The 26,931-nt window shown below is 34.8% G+C and overlaps 1 protein-coding gene across 7 annotated transcripts in view; it reads right to left on the bottom strand.

Moving 5' to 3' along the window:
* SEC31A (SEC31 homolog A, COPII coat complex component) overlaps nt 1-26,931 on the bottom strand; it is a 73,925-nt gene that overhangs the window by 33,014 nt on the left and 13,980 nt on the right. For 4 of the 7 annotated variants that reach the window (XM_021702461.2, XM_021702463.2, XM_021702468.2 and 1 more), the window contains exons 5-16: nt 26,351-26,446; nt 25,080-25,220; nt 23,591-23,733; nt 20,455-20,554; nt 17,799-17,960; nt 17,446-17,598; nt 11,897-12,133; nt 10,828-10,902; nt 9,448-9,486; nt 8,875-8,952; nt 6,228-6,303; nt 5,622-5,800 (exon numbers count right to left, since the gene is read on the bottom strand). In XM_021702461.2, coding sequence (XP_021558136.1) covers nt 5,622-5,800; nt 6,228-6,303; nt 8,875-8,952; nt 9,448-9,486; nt 10,828-10,902; nt 11,897-12,133; nt 17,446-17,598; nt 17,799-17,960; nt 20,455-20,554; nt 23,591-23,733; nt 25,080-25,220; nt 26,351-26,446 — 1,479 coding nt within the window. The remainder of the gene's footprint in view (nt 1-5,621; nt 5,801-6,227; nt 6,304-8,874; nt 8,953-9,447; nt 9,487-10,827; nt 10,903-11,896; nt 12,134-17,445; nt 17,599-17,798; nt 17,961-20,454; nt 20,555-23,590; nt 23,734-25,079; nt 25,221-26,350; nt 26,447-26,931) is intronic. The other 3 variants (XM_021702464.2, XM_021702462.2, XM_021702466.2) reach the window with 3 other exon arrangements.

The raw sequence follows: 26,931 nt of genomic DNA, 5'->3' as shown, positions 1-26,931 counted from the left end.
TCTCTCACACACACACACACAAAGGATATAAAATATAATAACATATATAAACAATGGGGAGGAGAGGATAAAAGAATGAGTTCAAACTTAAACTAACATCAACTTCATACAGACTGCTATATGCAGAAGAGGCTATACACAAACCTAATGGTAATGCTAGATCAAAAACCACTAAAAAACATGCAAGAAATTAAAAGAAGAAATCCAAATATACCACTAAAAAAAATCAGCAAAATGTGAAAAAAAGACAAGAAAGATCAGAGAAAATCTCCAGGAACAACCACAAAACAATAATAAAATGGCAATAAATACATATCTATCAATAATTATTTTGAATGTAAATGGACTAAAAACCCCAATTAAAAGACATGGGGTGTCAGAATGGATAAAAAAACAAGACCCATCTATATGCTGCTTATAAGAGACTCATTTTAGACCTAAAGATACCTGCAGATTGAAAGTGAGGGGGTGGAGAAACATTTGTCACACAAATGGACATCAAAAGAAAGTTGGAATAGCAATATCAGACTAGACTTTAAAACAAAGATTGTAACAAGAGACAAAGGAGGACACTATATAATAATAAAGAGGACAATCCAACAAGAAGTTATAATAATTGTAAATATTTATGCACGCAACATGGGAGTGCCCAAATATACAAAACAATAACAAACACAAAAGGAGTAATTGATAATAAGACAAAAATAGTAGTTAATAACCCACTCACATCAATGGACAGATCTAAACAGAAAATCAACAAGGAAACAATAGCTTTGAATGGCACACTGGATCAGATTGACTTACAGATATATTCAGAACATTCCATCCTAAAACAGCAGAATACACATTCTTTTCAAGTGCACATGGAACATTCTCCAGAATTGGTCATATATTAGGTTACAAAACAGGCCTCAACAAATATAAAAAGAATGAAGTCATACTATGCACCTTTTCTGACCACAATGCTATTAAACTGGAAGTCAGCCACAAAAAAAAATCTGGAAAGGTCACACATACATGGGGGTTAAATAACATGCTACTGAACAATGAATGGGTCAAATAGGAAATTAAAAAAAGAAATAAAAAAAAGTACATGGAAACAAATGAAGATGAAAACACAATGGTCCAAAACCTCTCGGATGCAGCAAAGTGGTTCTAAGAGGGAAATACGGGCCTACCTCAAGAAGCAAGAAAAATCTCAAATAAGCAACCTAACCTTACACTCAAAGAAGCTAGAAAAAGAACAACAAATGAAGCCTAAAGCCCGTAAAAGGAAGGAAATAATAAAGATTAGAGCAGAAATAAATGATACAGAAACTAAAAAAAGCAATAGAACAGATCAATGAAACCAGGAGTTGGTTCTTTGAAAACATTAATAAAACTGAACTTTTTTTTTTTTTTTAAAGATTTTATTTAATTATTTGACAGAGAGAGACATAGCGAGAGAGGGAACACAAGCAGGGGGAGTGGGAGAGGGAGAAGCAGGCTTCCCGCTGAGTGGGGAGCCCGATGCAGGGCTTGATCCCAGGACCCTGGGATCATGACCTGAACTGAAGGCAGACGCTTAACGATTGAGCCACCCAGGCGCCCCAAAACTGATAAACTTCTAGGAAGACTTATCAAAAAGAAAAGAGAAAGGACCCAAATAAATAAAATCACAAATGAGAGAGGAGAAGTAACAACCAACACCACAGAAATACAAGAAATTATAAGAGAATATTATGAGAAACTGTATGTCAACAGATTGGACAACCTAGAAGAAATAGGTAAACTCCTAGAAACATAAATTACCAAAACTGAAAAAGGAAGAAATAGAAAATAGGAAATTTCAACAGACCAATAACCAGCAATGAAACTGATTCAGTAAGCAAAAAACTCCCTAAAAACAAAAGTCCAGGACCAGATGGCTTAACAGGCAAATTCTACCAAACATTTAAAGAAGAGTTAATACCTATTCTTCTCAAACTACTCCAAAAAACAGAAAAGAAAACTTACAATTCATTCCAAGAGGCCAGCATTACCCTGATACCAAAATCAGATAAACATACCACAAAAAAGAACTATAGGGGCGCCTGGGTGGCTCAGTCGGTTGAGCATCCGGCTCTTGGTTTCAGCTCAGGTTGTGATCTCAGGGTTGTGAGATCGAGCCCCACGTAGGGCTCTGTGCTCAGGGCAGAGTCTGACTGTCCCTCTCCTTCTGCTCCTCCTCCCGCTCACACACTCTCTCTCTCTCTCTCTCTCAAAAAAATAATAAATAAATCTTTAAAAAAAAAATTACAGGCCAGTATCTCTGATGAACATAGATGCAAAAAATCTTCAACAGAATACTAGCAAACTGAATCCAACAATACATTAAAATAAAATCATTCATCATGATCAAATATGATTTATTCCTGGTTGCAAGGGTGGCTCAATATTCGCAAATTAACCAATATGATACATCATATCAATAAGAGAAAGGATAAGAACCATATGATCCTTTCAGTAGATGCAGAAAAAAGCATTTGACAAGGTATATCCATGCATGATAAAAACCCTCAGTAAAGTAGGTTTAGAGGGAACACACCTCAACATAATAAAGGCCATATATGAAAACTCACAGGTAATACCATCCTAAATGGGGAAAAACTGAGGGCTTTTCCTCTATGGTCAGGAACAAGACAAGGATGTCCACTCCCGCCACTTTTATTCATTATAGTACTGGAAGTCCTAGCCTCAGCAATCAGACAACAAAAAGAAATAAAAGCCATCCAAATTGGCAAAGAAGAAGTCAAACTTTAAATATTTGCAGATGACATGATCCTCTATGCAGAAAACCCAAAGATTCCACCAAAAAATTGCTAGAACTGATACAGGAATTTAGTAAAGCCACAGAATACAAAATCAAGGTAAAGAAATCTGTTGCACTTCTATACACCAATAATGAGGGAGTAGAAAGAGAAATTAAGGAATCAATCCCATTCACAACTACACCAAAAATAGTAAGATACCTAGGAATAAACCTGACCAAAGAGGTAAAAGACCTGTACTCTGAAAAGTATAAAACACTGATGAAAGAAACTGAAGATGACACAAAGAAATGGAAAGATATTCCATGTTCATCGATTGGAAGAACAAATATTGTTAAAATGTCTGTGCTACCCAAAGCAATCTATACATTTAACATAATCCCTATCAAAATACCAACAGCATTGTCCACAGAGCTAGAACAATAATCCTAAAATTTGTATGGAACCACAAAAGACCCTGAATAGCCAAAGCAATTTTGAAAAAGAAAAGCAAAGCTGGAGGCATCACAATTCCAGACTTCAAGGTATATTACAAAGCTGTAGTCATCAAGACAGTATGGTACTGGCATAAAAACAGATATATAGATCAACAGAACAGAAAATCCAGAAATGAACCTACCACTATATGGTCAACTAACCTTCGACAAAGCAGGAAAGAATATCCAATGGCAAAAAAAAGTCTCTTCAACAAATGGTGTTGGGAAAATTGGACAGCAACATGCAAAAGAATAAACTGGACCACTTTTTTACACCATACACAAAAATAAATTCAAAATGGATGAAAGACCTAAATATAAGACAAGAATCCATAAAAATCCTAGGGGAGAACACAGGCTGTAACCTCTTTGACATAGGCTGTAGCAACTTCTTTCTAGATATGTCTCCTGAGGCAAGGGAAACGAAAGCAAAAATAAACTATTGGGACTTCATCAAAATAAAAACCTTCTGCACAGCGAAGGACAATCAACAAAACTAAAAGGCAACCATGGAATGGGAGAAGATACATGAAAATGACATATCTGATAAAGGGTTAGTATCCAAAATATATAAAGAACTGATATAACTCAATCCCCCCCCAAATAATCCAATTAAAAAATGGGCAGAAGACATGAATAGACATTTTTCCAAAGAAGACAGATGGCTAACAGACACATGAAAAGATGCTCAACATCACTCATCATCAGGGAAATACAAATCAAAACTACAATGAGCTATCACCTCACACCTGTCAGAATGGCCAAAATTAACAACACAGGAAACAACAGATGTTGCAAGGATGTGGAAAAAGGGGAACCCTCATGCACTGTTGGTGGGAATGCAAGCTGGTGCAGCTACTGTGGAAAACAGAATGGTGGTTCCTCAGAAAGTTAAAAATAGAACTAGCCTATGATCCAGCAATTGCACTACTAGGTATTTACCCACAGGATACAAAAATACTGATTTGAAGGGATAAATGCACCTTGATGTTTTTAGCAGCATTATCAACAATCGCCAAATTATGGAAAGAGCCCAAATTGTCCACTGACTGATGAATGGATAAAGAAGAGGTGGTATATACAGACAATGGAATACTACTGAGCCATAAAAAAAGAATGAAATCTTGCCATGTGCAATGATGTGGCTGGAGCTAAAGAGTATTATGTTAAGCAAAATAAGTCAGTCAGAGAAAGACAGATACCATATGATTTCACTCATATGTGGAATTTAAGAAACAAAACAAATAAGCAAAGGGGAAAAGGAGAGAGAGGCAAACCAAGGAAGAGACTCTTAACTATAGAAAACAAACTGATGGTTACCAGAGGGAAGGTGGATGAAATAGGTGATGGGGATTAAGGAGTACAGGTATTGTATGGAAGTGCTGAATCACTAAATTGTACACCTGAAACTAGTATTATGCTGTATGTTAACTAACTAGAATTTAAATTAAAACAAAAGAAAGAAAAGAAGAAAAAAAAAACCCGACATTCCAGGGCAAGGGAACACGAGGTGCAAAGTCCCAAGGGAGAAAGGCACACAGAGTGTCTGAGGAACTGAAAGGCAGCCAGTGTGGCTGAAAGATAAAAGGGAGGGAGTGACATAAGATAAGGCAGGGGAGACTGACAGCAACCAATGCTGACAGGACTGAACACTGAGACAACTTTTATGGAAAGAAATTTAGTAACATTAAGCAGGGCCTTAAAAATGTTCAGATTCTCTGCACCAAAAATTCCTTTCCTAGGACTTACAGCCTCATTAAATAGTTAGAAATCACATAAAATCCTTGGGCACAACAAAGATGTTTATCACTATCTTATCTGTATTAGGAAAATATTAGAAACTGCCTAAACACCTCAAAAGTAAGAGAAATAATATATCCTTACTATAAAACATTATAGAGCAATTAAAAATTTTTGTAAGACTCTTTAATGAAATGGTAAACCATTTACAACGTAAGTGGCAATATCTATAAGCAAAACTACACACATATATACACATATATGGGCCTGATTCTGTTTTTAAAAATTCTACAAATACATAGGAAGAGGTACAAAGGGTATGTACCAATTTGATGGAAGAATCAGAATTTTAAAATTAAAATTTTTATCTTTATATTTTTCTATATTCTAACTTTTCTACAATAAAAAAATGAAAAGTACTTTTCATTAAAAAAGTTATATACACAAAGTACAAAAAATAAAAATAATAACAGTGCCAAACCATCGACAATAACTATTTCTGGTTCAAGGAATTATGACTGGGTTTTTTGCATTTCAGTTATCTTTAGTAAGACTGTATTGCTTTTATAAGTGTTACAACAGGTGTTACAGTTTATCTATTTTTAAAATAACATACCCTGGTAATTTTGCTTTGGGATTTTGCAAAATATTTTTTCTGCGTTTGAGCCAAGAGTTCTTGTCCACCTGCTATGGCCAATATAATGGCATCAGCCATGCGGTTATCATGTAAACAAAGGTCAACAGCACTCTCAAAGTTACCCGTCAGCAAAGCCTGAGTAATTAAACCATCAATATCTGCAATGAGGAAATAATACATCCAAGTTAAATAAAGTTTTTGTTACAAGAAAAAATCCTATACATATCAATTTTTACATGTACACACAAAGGAAAAAACAATGCTAACTTCTGAATGTTACTAGTGGATTAATTTCTAACAAAAGTTTTTGAGGTCGATGGAAATATACTGAGATGCATGTAAGTAAAATCAGGTAAAATAACACATCTTTCAGATTCTTTAAACTGGAGTAATAGAGATTGTTATACAGTTGTTTATCACAGAGATGTCAGAACATACCACTATCTCCAAGAGACCGATTACATATACTAAATAACTGAGTTCTTCTTTTCAACCCTCTACCACTTGCGACAAAACATTTGTAACCTAAAGTTAGGGACTATTTGCTTTCAAATGGCTAAAAATCAAAATGAAATAGGTACTTACCGCCACTGATGGAGATGTTAAATGTTCCTCCTGCTGATGGTAGAAATTCAGATACTTGTTTTCCCTCTTTAATGCACTAAAGAGATGGAAAGGACAGCAATTTAGCCAGAATGAAACTGGAATAATTTACTAGCAACACAAGATTTATACATGATTATTCACCTACTAACTAAATGACATACCAAGTATTCCAGAAAAGTTCTCAGATCCAAGACTTTCCTAAGTATTAACTCCCATTATACAATCATAAATAAAATACAAGGTTATCAGGAATAATGTTAAAAAAAACCTTAAGGGTACATAATCTATTACTGGTAGCTCAGAAATTACTGAAGAATCTTTGTTTTCTTAGATACTTCAAATAAGAATAGCCTGAAACATGCAAAATACACGTTTTTAATTTTATTGTATTTAGATTTTAAAGCAACCCTGCTGCTATACATCGAAAATTTTCTACATGTCTAAAAATTTCTGTCCAATCATTAGGTTTAGTTATAAGGTCTTTTTATTTTAATTGAACCAGTCTTGAAAAAAAAAAAATCACCTGGTGCCCTTGTACAAATGCTACATAAAAGACTATATGAATATACTCAAATTCAATTGCAGATTTTGTATTCTCTTAAATTAGTCATACCTGCAATAGCAGGTTGGTCTGGTAAAAAGATACACAGTTCTGTTATAAACTCCTGAGACTACATGTAAGACTGAGTAAAAAGAAATTCTATATTTTCTTTCTTTAGAAGAAAAGAAACATAAAGAAGGCATATTGCTGGAAAATAGTTTAAATGCTTTGTATGTATAAAAATTCACAAGAAGACAAAAATAAATTGTATCAGAGATTACAGAGAAATTCTGAAAGAAAAACATAGCTGTCTTGCATGAGATAAAATACCTATCTTCTGTGATCGCGCTACCTACACATCTGAATGTGAGTGCCTAGTATTCAAAGTCAGGGGCATTTTTGGATTGGGGAATTTTAGTGCAGGGCACAGCGTAGCATCATCTGTAAATAATGCTTAATTAGTTAATACCATTACAGGAGAATAACCATAACCTTAATTCTTTCCCTAACCAAAGAGAAGCATTTTCGAACTTTAAAAGCTCAAATAAAAAAATTTTGGGCGCCTGGGTGGCTCAGATGGTTAAGCGTCTGCCTTCGGCTCAGGTCATGATCCCAGGGTCCTGGGATCGAGTCCCACATCGGGCTCCCGGCTCAGCGGGGAGCCTGCTTCTCCCTCTGACCCTCTCCCCTCTCATGCTGTTTCTTGCTCGCTCGCTCTCTAAAAAATAAATAAAATCTTAAAAAAAAAAAAAATTTTAGAGCTTAAGTTATTCACATTAATAATCAGATACTGATCTGATTATATTCACTAACAACTAAAAAACCTTTTTTTTTTAACTCACAATTTTTCAAATTTGTCTTTGAAGAAACAATAAACCCTTATTCATGGACTTCTGAAATATAAGGCTGAAAAAAATAGCTTATTACATGTTAAGTATTTTCAATGTATAAACTACTATATCTGATAAATAGCATCATCAAGGTAAAGGGGAAGATTTTACCTCCCTAAACAAAATTTTTTCAAATACTCTGAAAGTACACATTGGTGACTACCATTTTGTTAAGTACATATTATTCTGATCTATTAATTCATAGGTGTATTTCCAAATGGTCCTCTATTTGATAATACATAGTTAATCTAGTTGTACATAGATGAAAGTACATTCCTTCAATGTATCCTACAATTCTGAATAGGTATTACCAAAATTAGTTCAAATTTTTACAAAGATTTTACTCATATTCTTTATTTTCAGGTTAAATAAATGTTAGATCTACTTCTATGGAAAGTGTTTTTTAATAATTATCTTGTAAAAGTCTAAATTTACTGATGAATTATTCTTATAACTTAGCTAAGGATTGTAAGAAACATTCTATAGTCAGAGTATTTCCATATCAGAAAGAACAATGAAAAAGTCAAAGATGAGATGAGAAACAAGAACTTGTTGATTAATTTTCCAAGATGAAATATAACTAGAAAGCAAGAAAAGTACAGAATGATTTAGTAATGGTTAAAAAAAAAACCCAGAAAAACAAAAGGAAAAAAATTAATGATACAACTCTGTGTTCAAGGACTCTTTTTAATGGGTTATAAAAATTGTCAACTACAACTCGTGACACATTTATCATGACAATCAGTAAATCATGACAGTTTATTTAGTGAAAAATTCTATGCCTGGATTCAAAGTTCAAGACTAATCTAGAAGCCTCTGCCACTGATAGCAGGCCCTAAATATTAATGTGTCAAGAAAAAAGATTAACTTTACATGCAATGTACTGTGGATTTCTGAGTAAGATCTCTTTTCATTTTGACATGCTGATATCCATCTGACCAAATTAAGTCAATCTCATGTCAACTGTTAATTTTAAAATACATAATCCAGAAGCTAGGTCAAAGAACTAAAGATTTCATAGATGATACTTCTGTCAAACAAGTAAACAAACTCTTACCCCCAAAATCTCTAAGAAAACAATATATTCCAACTTCATTTTGGAACAAGTAGTTATGCAAATTTTCCATATTTCAGTGTGAGATAAACAAGTATCACATATTTTCCCAATGTAATTAAAAAGGAAAGAAATAAGTACCTCTCCCAAGAGCTGCTCTTCAGCAGCAGGGCTCTCCTCCCCATCACTCTGTGCTACTTGGTCAGAATCTTTAAGAGCCTTTGGTACACAAAACAATTACAAGGGAAGTTGAAGAATGTAACATTAAAAGAATATTAGTGACTAAGAAAGACAAAAGACCCAACCAACAACATTCAGAGCTAGTTTAATCATAAGAAGCAACACTAAGTAAATTGATTTAAGAAATACTATCAGAGGAAAAGCAAAGAGCCATTACTACTAAGACCTTCCTTTTTTCCCTACCAAATGTCCCCCAGGAACAAAGATCTTAACCTTAAGTATCTGAGCAGTCATTGATACTGTTTTTCCTCTTTTGCAAAATTCAAGTACCATCAAGAGAAAGGAATGAATACTCTCTACCAGCTAAACTTATACTATTTTAAAATGAGAATTCACTTATTAAAATATCTACAATCAGCATTTATTTTTACACTGTAAAGCAATAAAACAGACACATTTCTTAAATTACATTTCCTTCTGTGTTATGGCCTAAACCAAATTTTGGAAGGTAGCTATTTTTAAAGGCCTTCTTACCACATCGGGTCCATCCACCTTGTTCAAGGCCAAAGCAATCTGAAATAAAAACAACAACTCACCTACTACATGGAATTCTATTTCAAGGCATATAGCAAATGCTCACCTCTTTCTCCATTTTCATTGGCAAAAATCCACCAAAGTTCAGACTGGGGATGGGGTGTTTAAGGAAAGACTAAAATCTGCTATTCAGTCACAAACCTAACCTCAAAACAAGCATGTTTTCTTCTACTTTCCTTTAAATAACTATAATTAATTTAAAAAAATTTCTTCAAGTACTCACTACTGAAAGAACTGCTATTAGAAGTATTTTGACAATCAGATTCTTTTTCCTTATTTTTGCTATTAGGTATTTAGTAAAACTTTCATATTAACCTTTTACAAACCTATAAAAGTTATAGCACCAAGAAGTTCAGACTAGTAATAAAATTAAATATAAAAAAACTAAAGGAATGAGCAAAGACACATAGCCGATAAGCAGTGGGCCTGTGATGTGACATCTTCAACGTGCTTGGCACTGCTCAGAGTATGCAGTATCTAAGCTGTACGCCGTATGTGGCAATCTCCAATGCTTCAGAAAACTTCAGTCACTTTCAAAGAACAAAGGGCTAATACAAATTACACAATGAATCTAAAATACCTCCTTCAATGTTTCCAAAGTCAGAGAGTTTTTCGTGCTGTTCATGTCAATATTGTGGAATGAATAATAATGAAGCCCCTCTTTGAGAACAAAAATGTAAAACTGGAATACGACTTTCTCTTTTTAAAAGGGAATCTTTTTCTAAGTTAAAATATTACGTGACTCAATTGGACTTTTGTTTATTCAGGTTCAGTACAATAAATTGCCCTCGTTCCAAAATATTTACTAGCTATTTGTCAGCTGGACAAACTCCATACAGAGTTTGGGAATGTGGGCTAAAGGCATGAACAGCGAGGGTAGAAAACTGTGGTAATCTGAACCAGTACTCTATTTTTCATCACTTAAGCTGTAGTGAACACAGGGTGGTCTCTAACAGTTCCCTCGTTTTCTTTTCCCCCGGGGCCACTGGTTACACACCCTCTTAAAATCCAAGTGTTATTTCCAATGTTTGAAGTTGATAGCCTCTTATCTTTCAAGACCCAATTCTACCTGATACGACACAGCTCTTTAAATCAAGTTTGGAGTCAAGGTGGTTCTGGCAGTTTTTAAATCCAGGTACAAGGTGGAATTACACATTTAATAATATGTATTTGGAATTCTGGCAACCAAACACAAATTCTTATTAAATATTTATTGAGTGATTTGAGATTATCTGTATAGAAGTTTATAAAAAGAACACTTAGGCTACATAAATATTTTACTTGCATAAGCACAGCCTTTTAACTTTCGCAGAAATTTACCTTCTTTCCTAGGTCTTCTTTTCTGTATCCTAGAAGTTCAAGGTATTTTCCCCGAGAATCATCCTCAAAGTTCACCTTTAAAGAAGACATAATCTTGAAATAAAGACCTGCCTTTAAATTTTTTTTCTGCCTTTAAATTTTTAATTACTTGATCAAATTCCAAGTAGAATTACTAAAAATTATCAAAAATAAAGTCTACTAAAGTCTACTGTTACCAACGAAAGCTTTCTATATCTATTATGTAGAAGGCTCAGTGTAAGAAAGCACCCCCAAAATAGTTTCCTTTAATAGGTTACTTCTTAAAATAGTAAGTATACTAGTAATTAATTATCCTTGTTGAATAAAGCTTACTTTTTATTTTTTAAGTAAGCTCCATGCCTACTGTGGGGCTTGAACTTATGACCCTGAGATCAAGAGTCGAATGCTCTACTGACTGAGCCAGCCAGGCGCCCCAAAGCTTACTTTTAAACTATAATTTTTGTAAATACAAGCTAACTCATGTCCAGTGGTTATATGCATGCAAAACATGACACTCTTTGGAACACTCAATGTCCTAAAACTCTTTCCCCAAATTAATAATTACAAAATATAAAATTATATAATTTTATAATTTAACCTTATTGTATTTAAGATCTCTTTGGAAAATTCAGTATCAAGAAACAGACATTCCAGTGGAGGAAAAATGACCAACCAGAAAACTCTTATTTCCTATTGTCATAAATGCAACTCAGTAAAAGGAATGAGAAATGCCTCCAACCTTTCTCCCCTGTAACTCTTCCCTCTTTTCCCATTTTCCTTAATTGGATCTACTCAGAAATTAAATATTGTTACTATTATGTCGTTTTTCACTTATGAAAAAAAGTACTTCATATTAGGCTCTTCAAAGCAGAGAGGGAAGAACTCTTGTCATAAAACTATGGTCATGTGCTCTTCATAAGGTTTCTTTAATGTCATCAGGAAGCTCCTGAACTCATAATCTTGCAATAATTTTTTTCATAAGAACAAACTGAGAATATAATGGGAATAGTTAAATTTGCAGATAACGAAATTGTTTTAATCTCAACTTTACCTTCAAAAAGGACCATACATTTTTCTCAAAATCAGTCTGAGAAGCATCAATCTTTTTCTGACAGTAACTGACAAATCCTTGCGACTGCACGACTTGCTGAAGTTGGTCCGATCGGCTGAGGAATTCCTTTTCTGTCACCACCTGACTGATGAACACATGGTGTTGCTGTTGCTGCTGCTCAGCTCCCTGCTGGGCCTGTATTCTGACATTCTCAAAGGTAACCAGTTTGCCTCCAAACTATGGAAGAAAAAATGAACAAAGTCAGCTTGAACCACAAGGAGAAGGCCGAAAAACCTGCTAATGGAAAGAACTATGGTCTCACTTTGGATCAAATTAGCTGATACGGTCTCCCATACTCCACAATCTGACCCCAGCCTTCAATCACTATTCTTCTTCATACCACCTACCTTCTAGATGAAATGTACTATTTACTGTGCCCCACAGTTTCTCACCTACTTGTTTTTACTAACTTCCACATACTCAACGTTACTTCTCTTCAAGGCCCAGGCAAATGCCACCTCTTCCACCTCGGACACCCTCCATATATTATAGATTTCTTTTGATTCAACTACTAGCTTATATGTATTTGCCTCACCTTCTGTTCTCGGCTCTAAGTTTTAAAGGGTGGCAGAATATGCCCCTCCAAAATGTGCCATTTGGCATAAGGACTATTTTGAGCTAAGGACTACCTGAAAAACAGCAGGAAAGAAGGGCACCTTGACCTCCTCTTTTCTTCCTGAAAGCAGGAGATGCAACTCCCATGTGAGAGCTGCCCTCTCTATACCAGGGGGAAAGAAACATTCTTATCACCAGAGGGGAGAGAAATCTGTACAAACAGACCTAGTTAAATAACAATTACCTCCCTTTAGTCTCTCTAAATATTTTAGTTACTTTTCCACAACTGCCGTTCTTTTTTCAACCTACTATGTAAGCACTTAGATTTTGCCACTTGTTTGTGTTTTCATTTCCCAATGGGGGCCCAGGTATACATAAAAATCTGTATGCTTTTCTCCTGTTAATTTGTCTTATATCAATTTAATTCTCAGGTCCAGGTGAAAACCCCAGGAGGGCAGATGCAAAGTTCTGCCTCCCCTGTACTTATAAGGATTGTGGTTCTGTATCTACTTTATTCTTTTATCTCCTACAGTACCCAGTATCTTGTATATAGCAAGTAAACAGTTACTATCCGATTAATATATCTATACAAATAAATATAGGTAAAGAAGGAAACACAGGACAAAATCTGGTTCTTTATAATCAGTAATTTTTGTATAAGGATTATTGTTTTTATGTAAACTGAAATACCAACAAAACATAAACCACTATCCTTAAGGAATTTAATATGAGAATAAAACTGGACACAACAGGCACCTGTAAGTTCTAAATGAGATGCAGATAATACCACACATCATATGAACTTCACTTGCTTAAGGGCAACTGGGTTTCCCCACATTTAGGGAAGCTGGTGAAAACTGCACCCCCCAGAAGTAAGACCTAAACTGTGTCTCACAAGAGGATTATGCTTATTCATTTACTTGGTTCTGTGTAATAATATTATAGTATTATATAATTATAATAATGTAAGTGCATGTTAATTAATTGAATTTAAATTTAATTATAAAAATAAAAAAAGCAGCATAAAAAATTATGTAAGTGCTTCTTGTCAGTCATCATTTTTTCAAACCAACCAAAACAAATAGGAAAACTTAAATATCTTAACAATATAAAAATAATGTAATTTACAAAAGTTGGCAGAAATAAAACATTTGGAAAGGAAAAAATTGGAAAAACTGGAAGGAAGTATATAAATGCACTAATTTAATATTGAATAGAAGAGTTTCAATTAGTACCATATGAAGTTGATACATTGAGACACGGATGTTTTGGTAAATTATTTACATTTATAAAGATAATCACAAAAAGAACACATAACCGAAAGATATTTGAGGACACTGACATTCTACCCCTCGTGTTCACAGAGAGGGCATTTTCCTTACACTCCGTAAGAGGAACCTACAGAGGAGGAACACTTCCAGCCTTTCTCTGTCCTTCACACTGTCCTGGGAGAGGACTGCCTGCCGTTCTTCAGGAAAGAAATGCAGCATGCTTACATCAGCTCTTCAGGGCTTCTTTTTATAGCTGTCTTCCCGCCTAGAGCAATAGTCCATGTGGATAAGCTGCCTGCACCTTCAAGGAAAGCACTACAGTACCTAGATTTGCCTGTAACTAGGTTAGTAAGGCAGCCTAATACAGACATAAAGCTAAAAACATGTTTATTAAATCAGATCCTGGGGATATAGAGGCAAACAAAACAGCCCAGCTCTCGGGCGCCTGAGTGGCTCAGTTGGTTAGGCGACTGCCTTCGGCTCGGGTCATGATCCCAGGGTCCTGGGATCGAGTCCCGCATCGGGTTCCCTGCTCTGTGGGGAGCCTGCTTCTCCCTCTCCCACTCTCCCTGCTTGTGTTCCCTCTCTCGCTGTATCTCTCTCTGTCAAATAAATAAATAAAATCTTTAAAAAAAAAAAAAACAAAAAAACAGCCCAGCTCTCACAGAGTCTTCTATGTTCTAGTTTGTTACAAGGCCCACTGTGATTAGACATCTAAACTGTAGCGCCAATCTAGCTTATGGCAGCACTAAAGCTGATACTTTGATTCTCCATCTCTCTTACTTGGTTCTAAACTCATATGGGAAAGAGAAGAGTGTTATTATTGTCTTTATAATACTCCAATACTAGTGAGGAGAAGGGAAAGACGTTCACTTCTCATTCCTAAGATAAATATATAGTGAACACCGTCTATTTGTCAGGGACCATTCTAGGCACTGGAAACATACCTGTGAACTAGACAGTCTGTCCTCAAGAAGCTTGTATTTGGGGGGATCTTTTCTGCACATTTTGGTTTTCTTTTAAACCTGTACATATACAATTTTATAATAATAATTGTTTTAGTTACTAAGGGAAGGAAGGAACTAACTGGATGAATGGTTAGTATTCAGTAAAAAAAATGGGAAGTCATAAACAAAGGAAAAGATTCCAAGGCAGGAGTAGAGATAGTAGAGAAAACTAAACAGGAGGGATGAGAAGATTAATTAATTAAATCCAAAAAATGGATTTATGAGTGACATAATCAAAGGTCTATCTTAGGAAGATTAATCTAGAGATGTAGTATAGATTGGAGGGGGAATAGACAAGCAATAGACAGGCAATCATATAACAGTTCAGTGTGAAAAGATGAAGAATTAGGCAGAGTAACAGCAAAGTTAAAGGAAGAATTAAATCCAAGAGATTTATAAAGAGAGCAATATAAGAGATCGAAAAAATATAAGAGATTGAAAAAAAGTTCTGAGCTTGACTAATAGAAGAATGATAGTAAGAACTCAATAGTAACTACAGAGAAGATCATTCATTCAGTTTCGATAAAGGTGAATACATATAATTCTATGATGTGTATAAATTCTGTTATGATGATGGAGAAGCTGAATAATAAAAGCTTTTTTAAAATTTTTATTTTTTAAGTAATTTCTCCCCCAATGTAGGGCTTGAACTCATGACCTCGAGATCAAGAGTCACACGCTCTACCAACTGAGCCACGAGGCGCCCCAAATAATATAAGTTTAGTACCTCAGTTTTGGGCATTATTACCAAGAGACTCACTCTCATCATTATGTACAGTAGGCATCTGATTAGACTGGCAGGAGAACAGCTAAAATCTTTATAAGTGTAAGATTAGACAAGTTATTAATTTCTCTGCTCCTTTCTATCTACAAAATGGGGGTAATAGTGGTAGCTATTTTATAAGCAGTTGTGAGAATTTAATGAGTTACTATATGCAAAATGCTTAGAACAGTGGCTGGCACACAGTAAATAAATACACTTTAGCTATTAATATTACTAATGAAGTTTTATTGTACCTGTAGGTTGTATGAAGAAAGTAACCCAACACTGGACAGGTGGACTCTTCTATGCAAGACTTAAAAACAGTAGTGAAATTGAAAATATTTAGGAAAGGACTTTATTTCTTCTTTCTGGTCTATAGGAATAACCAAAGTTTTCTAAGCTGAAGTTTGAGGACATTAATATGGCAATGATATAGATATAATACCAAAGTACAGGCAACAAAAGCAAAAATAGACAAATGAGTCTTCTACACAGCCAAGGAAATAATCAACAGAGTAAAAAAGCTACAGAATAGGAGAAAAATATTTGCAAATAATTTATCTGGTAAAGAGTTAACATTCAGAATATATAAAGAATTCCTACACCTCAATAACAAAAAACCCCAAACAACCTGATTAAAAAAATGGGCAAAAGACTTGAACAGACATTTCTCCAAAGATGACATACAAATGGCCAACAGATACATGAGAAGATGCTCCACGTCACTAATCATTAGGAAAATGCAAATCAAACCACAATTAGATATAATTTCATATCCATTAGGATGACTGTTATCTAAAAAACCAGAAAATAACACGTGTTACTGAGGATGTAGAGAAATTAGAACCCATGTGCACTGTTGATGGGAATGTAAAATGGTGCAGCCACTATGGGAAACAGTATGGAGGTTCCTCAAAAATTAAAAATAGAATTAACATATAAGATCCAGCAATCCCACTTCTGGGTATATACCCAAAAGAATTGAAAATAGGATCTCAAAGACATAATTGCACACAAATGTTCTTTGTAGCATTATTCACACTAGCAAGAGGTGGAAGCAACTTTAATGTCCATTGATAAATTAATGGATAAAGAAAATGTAGACTATTATTCAGCCTTTTAAAAGTAGGAAATCTTGTCATATACAGCAACATGGATGAACCTTGAGGACATTACGCGATGTGAAACAAAACAATCACAAAAAGACAGATATTGCATGATTCCATTTATATGAGGTATCTAAAGTTGTCAAACTCATAGAAACAGAAAGTAGAATGTGATTACCAGGGGCTAGGGAAGGGAAAAATGAGCAGTTGTTCAACTGGAAAAGAGTTTCAGTTCTGCAAGATAAAAAAGTTCTGGAGATCTGTTGCACAACAAGTGTATATAGTTAACATACTGTACTGTACACTTAAAAAGGGTTAAAATGGTAAATTTATGCTACATGTTTTTTAACATAAAAAAGAAATTGGCAATTAAAAAAAAAAAAGCTAGAAGGAAGGAATAAAGAGAAGGAAGGATGATACACAGATATACCTTCCTCCAAAGAAAAAAAGAAAAAAAAGATTGAAGGAAGGAGAGATAGAGAAGGAAGATAAGTTTAATAATGGGATGGACAGTGTGAAGGTTGCACAACAATGTAAATGTACTTAATGCCACCGAACTGTATATTTCTAAATGGTTAAAATGGTAAATTTTATGTTATTTATATTTTACCACAATTTAAAATAAAAACAAAAAAGAGAAGGTCCCATTTTTCCTGAGAAACCATTTTGAATGATGAAAAACCTACCGACACATCTCAATCTTCTTCCATCTGAGTGATCCTGTAAGAACACTTTACTATGGGAAGTCCTTTGTGCTTATGGACCATAAAAACACAAATCCACCTACTGAAAAGGAAGCACCAACAGGTCTTCGGATCCACTTGGGTGGCTTCTTCAGAGGCAACACTATATTATGCTGAGCAGTCTGCTGAGGAATTTGTAATGGAGGAAGGGGCTGTCCTGTGCCAAAGGGATCAAGATTTCCAAAAGATGATGAAAGCTAAAAAATATAATAACATGAGAATTTGTAATTTATATGAGATTATGTTACATGTTTTCAAGTTATACCCATGAAATATTTTTATCACAATTATCCAATTAAGCAGTAGCACTGATTAGTGAAGTCATTTTCAAAATAATTAAACAATAAGATGGTATTTTTCAAATGTTATGATTGAAAATTTTAACACTTTCTATTACCTTGTCAACTTGTTTCTGCCTTAAGCCATCTGCGCTCCCACCCATAATAGAATAAACACTGATACGCCCATCAAAGGAAGCAGCTGATAAGACAGCAGGATTTCTGGGACACCACTGAACATCAAAGCACCACTGCGTGTTGGTGGGAAGTTCATATAACACCTAGGCAACAACAACAACAAAAGTCAGAAAATGGTATAGCCACTTTATAGCCAAAACACCCGAATTAATATGATCAACATGTGCAGCTTAAACAAGTCCTTTAAGAAAGTATGTTGAGCCAGGAAAAACAACTGTAAAAATTTGTTTAAAGTACAAAAGGAGTCCACTATGGTGATCTATTATGATAAAAATGAATGCTTCTTCAAAATTTTGACCAGATTTAGAATAAGTACGTATTAAAAACTAAGGTTTTTCTGTTTTATTGAAGTGGTAGTAGCGGGTGCATCTGAAAGACCAGAACAAATTAGAATCAGCTTGTTAAAACTCTAAAAGATAATGGTCTCCTGCCCAACTATTTTTGCTTGCCAAGATCCAAACAACCATATTTAGGCTATCTGAAGACCACATTTAAAAAATAGCCTCAAGAAGGAAGAATTCACTGAGAAATTTGGTTTTTAGTCAAGCAAAAACATGTATACATCGTTTGTACTACTGCAGAATGGAAACCGATTCAGCATAAACCGTTTAGAAGGAAAATATGGAAAAACTATAAAAAACGGTTGGTATAAAACCTTTACAATGCAATAATAACTGCTAACTCAAAGTTAGTGTGATGATAACTGATGCACCTAAAGAGCATAGGTTTTACGTATTTTTTTTTTTTAAGATTTTATTTGAGAGAGAGAGAGAAAGGGCACAAGCATGAGCAGGGGGAAGGGCAGAGGGAGAGGGGGAAGCAGACTCTGCTGACCAAGGAGCCTGGCGAAGCAAGGAGCCTGACGGACTAAGGCCTAGATGCAAGGACCCTGGAAGCAAGACCTGAGCCGAAGGCAGATGCTTAACTGACTGAGCCACCCAGGCACCCTGGTTTTATGGCTTTAAGAAGTCAAATTATCTTAACGTGGACTTTGTGGGATAGTTTAAATGTTTTATTTTTTTATTTTTTTAAAGATTTTATTTATTTACTTGAGAGAGAGAGAGAGCACATGAAAGGGAGGAGGGTCACAGGGAGAAGCAGACTCCCTGCCGAGCAGGGAGCCCGATGCGGCATTCGATCCCGGGACTCCGGGATCATGACCTGAGCCGAAGGCAGTCGCTTAACCAACTGAGCCACCCAGGTGCCCCTTAAATGTTTTATTTTATAAGAAAACAGAATTAAGTGAAAAGGTACCTAGCCTACTCATCTTTAAGGCTTAACTGGTTGATAAGACTCATTATTCATGTTATTTAAACCACTGTTCTATTCCTAATTTGCATTTGAATAAAAATCTACTAAACTTTTTAGTTGCAGCATGTACTAAAAGTTTATTCCTTCAAAGTCCAAGCACACACAACTAATCATATGCAAAATTCATTTTATCAAATCATATAACTGAGGAAATTAGAACAGTAATTTCCATGATTTTGAACTCCCTTGGGAAGGCACAGTATAAAATGCAAGATTTTATTATTTGGTCTACAAACATATGAGGCAAAACTTACTACTTTAATTTTTTTCTCCTATCTCCCCTAATTAATGTTTCTATATTCTTCTATATATTACCGCATCCGAAAACTTTAAACCACAAATCAAATAACAAAAGTGCTTGTTTCTACTTTAATATTATACATTAAAACCTATTGAAGAGGGGTGCCTGGGTGGCTCAGATGGTTAAGCGTCTGCCTGGGTCCTGGGATGGAGCCCTTCATTGGGCTCCATGCTCAGCGGGGAGTCTGCTTCTCCCTCTCCTTCTGCCCCTCCCCCCAACTGGTGCTCGAGCTCTCTTTCTCTCTAATAAACATATAAAACCTTAAAAAAATAAAATAAAAACTTAAAAAACAAAAATCTATGGCCTCTTGCCCAATACTGAAAAAGACGGAAACCATTCAACTAAGAAAAATAATTTTTAAAATACTTAAAGAGATTTTTTTTAGCCCATTAATTTAATCCAAAGCAATTAAAAGTAATTAAGTTATATTTATATAACATTGATATTGAAGAAGAGGTAAAATTTCCCACATCTAAATTTCTATGGGTAGAACATATGACAATTATTGTTAAGTATATTCCTGCTGTATAGTTCAGAAGAGAAATTAAAAACATACATCTACTGATTTCCAAAATCAGAGAGGATCTTCAGGAATGGTAAAGCAGGAAAAAGACCCAAATCTTGAACACTCCTGCTTTAAAAGCACTGATTTTCAGAGATCACATGTTAAATAAATCAAACCAAGTACTTCTGAGTGTAGGTAAACACCTTTTATTAGAAATGGGGGGTAGGGGATTACTAATTTCAAATAAGCTATTTCAATGGCTGATTTTCTTGGATAAAACAGGTGAGCTTAAATAATATTCCTGATAAAATCTCTCCTAGATTAACATTTCACACATACCTCTATCTCCATGTCCTTAATTATATTAATGCACTAAAGAATCCATATGGAAAATTTCTTATTCAGCTAGAGAATAAATATTATAGTAGCTATAAGTCTGAGAAATATTTCCTCCTCATACCTCTCCTGTGTTTGGGTTGGAGCAGAGAATCTTAGCATCTTTTCCACAGCTCAGCAACAATTCAGGATCTGCCATGCTCCAAGCAATTGCCAAAATCCCCCTAGATAAAACACAAGATGAAGAAATTTTTAATCTTGAGAAAACCAAGTCTCCAAATGATTCCTGTCTAGGCTCTGGAGACACATGCTGCTAACAGAAGCATAATTTCATATAATCTTTACAGAAAGCAATTTAGGAATGTGTATGTTCTTTTATCACTATAAAGATGTTCAATATCCTCTCAGAATCAGGAAAACACAGTATAGGAAAAGAACCCAAATTGTTTAAGACTGCCTTTTGTTTCCAATATTTTATTTTTAAAAAGTTAAAATCTTTGTGAAAATTATAAGGACAGTATGATGTACAGCCTTATACTCCTCACTTTGACTCATTGGTTTGGCCACATTTACTTTATGTGGTTTTCTCTCTCTCTCCATATACACATTGACCATTCACCAAAAAAACAATCACAGCATTCTTCTGCATAACCATAATACAATTATATACTGAAAATATTTATTACTTACATACAATATTTAAATATATATAGTCCATATTCAAATTTCCCCAATTGCATCAATAATATATTTTCTTTCTTTTTTTTTTTTTTTTTAAAGATTTTATTTATTTGCCAGAGAGCGCGTGAGAGAGCACAAGCAGGGGGGAGTGGCAGAGGGAAAGGGAGAGAGAGAAGCAGACTCCCCGCCGAGCAGGGAGCCCAACGTGGGGCTCGAAGCCAGGACTCTGAGATCATGACCCGAGCCGAAGGCAGACGCTTAACGACTGAGCCACCCAGGCGCCCCAGTAATATATTTTCTAACTGCTCCCCCTTTAGAATCGAATCATACATGTCAAGAATTTCAAGCATGTCAGGCATATCAAGAATGCCTTTTATTTTTATTTTTTTAAATTTTATTTACTTATTTGACAGAGAGAGAGACACAGCGAGAGAGGGAACACAAGCAGGGGGAGTGGGATAGGGAAAAGCAGGCTTCCCGCTGAGCAGGGAGCCTGATGCGGGGCTCAGTATGACCTGAGCTGAAGGCAGACGCTTAACGACTGAGCCACCCAGGAGCCCCAAGAATGCCTTTTAAAGAAATTCACACATATTTAATATCACATTTTAAAGAACATTTAGGTTCTTACTAAGTATTAAAGACCAAAAAAATCACAGAGTTATAGAGCAGGGAAGGACCTTAAATATCATCTAATCCACCTCTTGCATATATTATTAGGAGAAAATTGAGAAATCAGAGAGTTGATTTGCTCCTGCAACTCAGTGCGGTCTTCCGTCTTGCTAAATTATGATCACACCTAAAATTGGCAGTAGAATATAGAGTTAAAAGCACAGATTCTGGGATCAAAATGTTTGGATCAGAAGTCAGCACTTGACTAGTTATATGACCTAGGTCAAGTTTACCTTGCTGAGCTTCAATTTCCAATTTGTAAAATGGGTTAATAGTATCTACACCATAGGCTTGTTATGAGGATTAATTGACTTAATATTTAAAGTTCTTGTACACTTTACATGTTATACAAATGTTAGTTGTCCTCCCACTATAATGTAAACTCCCCGAAGGCAGGGATTTTTATGTTATATCACTGAATCTTAGTATAGTGCTTGGTACAGAGCACACATTCAGTAAGTATGTGCTGAATGAATGAACAAAACCTTATCTAACATGGAAAAAATATTAAAACTTATCAGAATCATCCCTTCTTCACTAAAAAGCTGATTGAAGCATAACATCTAAATAGGATTACATTTTTACTGGACTCTTTTCTCCTTTATAAGAAGCTAAAGGAGAGGTCACAAACTTTAAGACTTCTCAGTGTGCAAATCCACTACCCAGTGGGAAAATAGGATTTAAAGCTTTAGTCTACATATCCCTAAATAAGAAAGCCCAAAAGTACTCAGAAAATATTGTAACATTAAAAGGGATTTGTTTCTTGTTTCGAACTGTCGAACAAATACATATAAACTCCCTGGGTACCTGAAAATCAATGTTAGGAAACATGCCAAATTACAATTAAATTTAATGCTACCGAACCTAACATGAGAAAATTTGCATATCTTTTAATTTTTTTTAATTTTAATTTTTTAAAGATTTTTTTAAGTAATTTCTACACCCAAGTGGGGCTCGAACTCACAACCCCTCACTCTATCGACTGAGCCAACCAGGCACCCCACTCATATCTTTTTAGAGAATGTGCACATTTATTACAATTAAAAGCAGGGGCACCTGCATGGGGCACAGCTGGTTAAGGGTCCAACTCTTGGTTTCAGCTCAGGTTGTGATCTCAGCATTGCGAGAACAAGCCCCAAGTTGGGCTCTGTGCTCTCTACTTGAGATTCTTTCTCCCTCTCCCTTTGCCCCTCCCACTTGTGCTCTCTCTCTCTCAAAAGTAAGTAAATCTTAAAAAAATAATAAAAAATTAAAAATTAAAATAAAAACAGAATAATCTAAATTTCTATGCTTTTAAATTAAAATAGGAACTTAGAAATAGGGGTGCCTGGGTGGCTCAGTTGTTAAGCGTCTGCCTTCGGCTCAGGTCATGATCCCGGGGTCCTGGGATCGAGCTCTGCATCGGACTCCCTGCTCCACGGGAAGCCTGCTTCTCCCTCTCCCACTCCCCCTGCTTGTGCTCCCTCTCTGGCTGTGTCTCTCTGTCAAATAAATAAATAAAATCTTTAAAAAAAAAAAAAGAAACTGAGAAATAAAACAAACTTTTTAACTGTTGCTTGTCACTGAATGTTATGGAGTATTTTGACCCTAATAAAGATCAAACTGGATAATGTCAAGAGTAAAGTGTGGTGGTATACTGGAATTTTAATCTATTAATTATAATATGAAAAAAGTAGTGGAATATCCTTTATCACATTTTCGTACTGTTAGGATATGAATTGGCTACCATTTTTGGGAACAGAAAATCAGATGATTATTGCTTCAAATAAAAACCATTTATAGTAACTTTTACAAGATAGTGACAAAATAGATTCCTGAATTTAAAAATAATTATCTGATAATTCAAAATAGTAAGTAAATGTGTTTTTAAAAATAAAGAAATCAAGTTCCTTGGAAGAGCAGCATGATACCTGGCATGGTTTTCCAAGACACGGAGTGGAGAGGAAGCAAAGCGAAGATCCCACATCTGGACCACTGGTAATCTATCATCCTCAGAGGCAAGGACCATCTGAGTCGCAACATCAGGATGCCACGCCAACCCAGAGCAATGCATCTGCAGATAGTTAAGGCTCACAATGTATCAATCCTATTACTTTATGAAGAGCCAAAATGAGCTTGAGGAACATGCCTTTGTTGAAACAAATAGTAGAAAACGTCAGTTCAGGCTTAGTTTATTAAAAAAAAAAAACAACAAAAAACAAAACCTAAAACCATTAAATTTTGAATCCTGACAGCTATCTCCAGAGCCTGCATTTGGAGCCTTCAAGATGTGATGTCTCTTTAAAACTATTAAATTTTATTAAACAGCCTTAAACAGTACTCTTAAAAGTAAAAAGTTTAAATGTTTTCAGTTCATCTCAGGGTCTTAGGATTGCTCCCATGTCGGGCTCCACACACAGTGGACAGTCTGCTTCTCTTGTCTCTCTCCCTCTGCCCCTCCCCCATGGAGCTTGCTCGCTCTCTCTCTCACAAATAAATCATTTTTTTAAAAAGATTATAACAACAACAAAAAAAATCCACACCTTTCCTCTATTTTGTCAAAAAAGTCAAGACAAAATGTCTAAAGCAACAGCTACCACTTAAATTTTCACATGGAATAAATTAACAGTATTACTGAGAATTACCTGGACATTCAGATCCTATTAAATGTTCCAGATGATAATGGAAATGCTTATTGTATGCTTTATTCAATTAAAACTTGTCTTAAAATTCCTAATTCATTGAAAAACAACATCCTGAAGAAATATTTTTTTAAATAGTTTTTTTGTGGTTATTGTTAAATTATATATGTATTCTCTGATTTAGGCAAACTTGTTTTTAAAAATGTCAAATTAAACAATGTAATTAAAAACTAACAAAATGAGGCCCTTAATTATGTCTAAAATATTTTATAGCACATTATGACATAGTATTAAGGAATTTGTTAGGTCAAAAATTTAATGTGTTAATACAACTACATCTACTAGGCAAACGGGAGAATATTAGCTCACTTTAGCAGTACCTAATCAGAAGAGATGAAGCCAGGAGTATGGAAACTACAAGTTCACAGTCATACAATTATTAGCTGGAAAAATGTGTACATTCTAGAGAAAGCTAAAGATAAAAAGTTGCTATAATGCTTTGAAACAGCTAGTAAAGTAAAAACAACCAGTATATCATGGAATAAGGTATTTAATTAACAATCTCTCTCTTCATCATTAACAATATCCAACATGGTTTATTAGAAATTTTACTATCTTCCCCAAGGAAAAACCTCATTCCAACATGATTGGTCCATGAAAAGACAGGATTTGACTTTACAAAAATTTGATTTGTTGTCAACACTGACAAACAATATAGAAATACGTACAGCAGAAACATAGCATGTTTCTGTATATGACAAATCAATCATATACTTACCCTGTTACTATGGTCACTAACTTTGATGATAGGTTCATTTTTCCTAAGATCCCATACAGTGGCCCGGCCACTGGGACTGGCTGATGCCAAAATATGCTGAACTTGTCTGTTCCATGCAATGCAGCTGATATCTTCTGGGGGCTAAAAGGAAGAAACTACTAAAAACCATTTCTCAGTTATGATCAAATTTAAGTACAAAATCTGATCCTTCTTTTTAAAAAATGAATTAATTAAAATCTGATCTATTCATTCCATAAATTTTTTTATATTCGTAAGTTCTCAATAAATATAATACAATTTAGAGCTCAGGTATATGCCAATTCAAGTATTTTACCTTGTTTAATATTGTCTCATTCACCAGGCATTTATTAAGCTCTTGCTACAAATCAAGCACTTTTTCTTAATTTGCAACTGCCACAAGGTAGATAATGAACTACAAAGTAGACATTGATAAGTATGATGGACAACTAGGCAGAGCAAAACTTACAGCCTAGGGGCGCCTGGGTGGCTCAGTGGGTTAAGCGTCCAACTCTTGGATTTCAGCTCAGGTCATGATCTCAGGGTTCTGAGAACTGAGCCCCACGTCAGGCTCGGCACTCAGCGGGGAGTCTGCTTGGGATTCTCTCTTTCCCTTGCCCTCTGCCCTTCAACCCCATGTGCTCTCTCTCTTTCTCAAATAAATAAATAAAATCCTTAAAAAATAAATAAATAAAAATAAATGGTAGATCATATGCTGTCATTGTACTACCTCTAAGATGGCCAGAATGTTGGGGCCCATTATAATGGCTACTCAATTTGAGTAGTCTATATAACATAAACTTCAAGGAGGCAAGTGGAAGACTGTTCTTTCTTAACTTACAGAAATAAATAGGAAAGGGGTTGAGTTGTTTTTTTAAAAGATAAGTTTCCTTTCTAGTCTATGATTTTTATTCTAAGGTGAGATATCGTCAAAATACTATACAACACAAAATATTATACTATATAAAATATTGTATCTAAAAAAAATTATCAGACTTGTCTATTTTATTCATTACTATATGTCTAGTACATCAAACAGTATCTGGTGGTAGGCACTGAATAAATATTTGCTGTTGAAGGACTCATTGATACTTTGAAAAACACATTTACTAATACTTTGCTATACTGAAGGAAAATCAGTAACATCTAAACACCGATTTTAAACAAATATATTTTGTGTGACAAAAATGAAATAAATAAGTGTTGAAGAACCAGTTTTGGTTCTTTTGATCACATCAAAATCAATGCAATACCTGTGTTTTGGCTCCTGGTGTCATTGGAGTTGCAAAATTGTTGAGATCCCAAATGTAGATTTCAGATTCATTAGCACCAGAGGCTACCAGATTAGTCTGCAATAAGAAATAATTAATAATGAAATAGCATTTATGAATAATTAAGAGAACTCTGAGTAACTGTTCAGAGATAGACAGCTCTATCAGTTTTAGGGTATACAACTTTTCTATTTAATTAAAAAAACAAAACTCATGAATTCCTAAATGCTATGGATAATAATCTGAAACTGCAATAGTTTTTCAGAGAAGCATGTTATAAAATTCTATTTCACTAAAAAGACAGTAGGTCTACTGGCATTATAATACAAGAGATTAAAAAATAATTATATGGATAAATTCTTAAACAATCATGCAACCATGTGGGGATTATCATTTGTGCAGGAAGGGGATCTGATTGTGAGAGAGAGACAAAAATAGGCAAAACCAATTATTGCTTTCAGATAAGTAACTGAATCTTAAAATAATGGCATCTATCTCCGGATACTTCAAAGCCAGCTTCTGGAAAACCTCGTCTTAAATCCTCATGTCTTTCTAGTTCATTT

Source organism: Neomonachus schauinslandi, chromosome 2 (assembly GCF_002201575.2).
Source record: "Neomonachus schauinslandi chromosome 2, ASM220157v2, whole genome shotgun sequence".
NCBI lineage: Eukaryota > Metazoa > Chordata > Mammalia > Carnivora > Phocidae > Neomonachus > Neomonachus schauinslandi.
The sequence above is the reverse complement of the archived record's forward strand: the minus strand, read 5'-3'. Positions and strand labels throughout refer to the sequence as shown.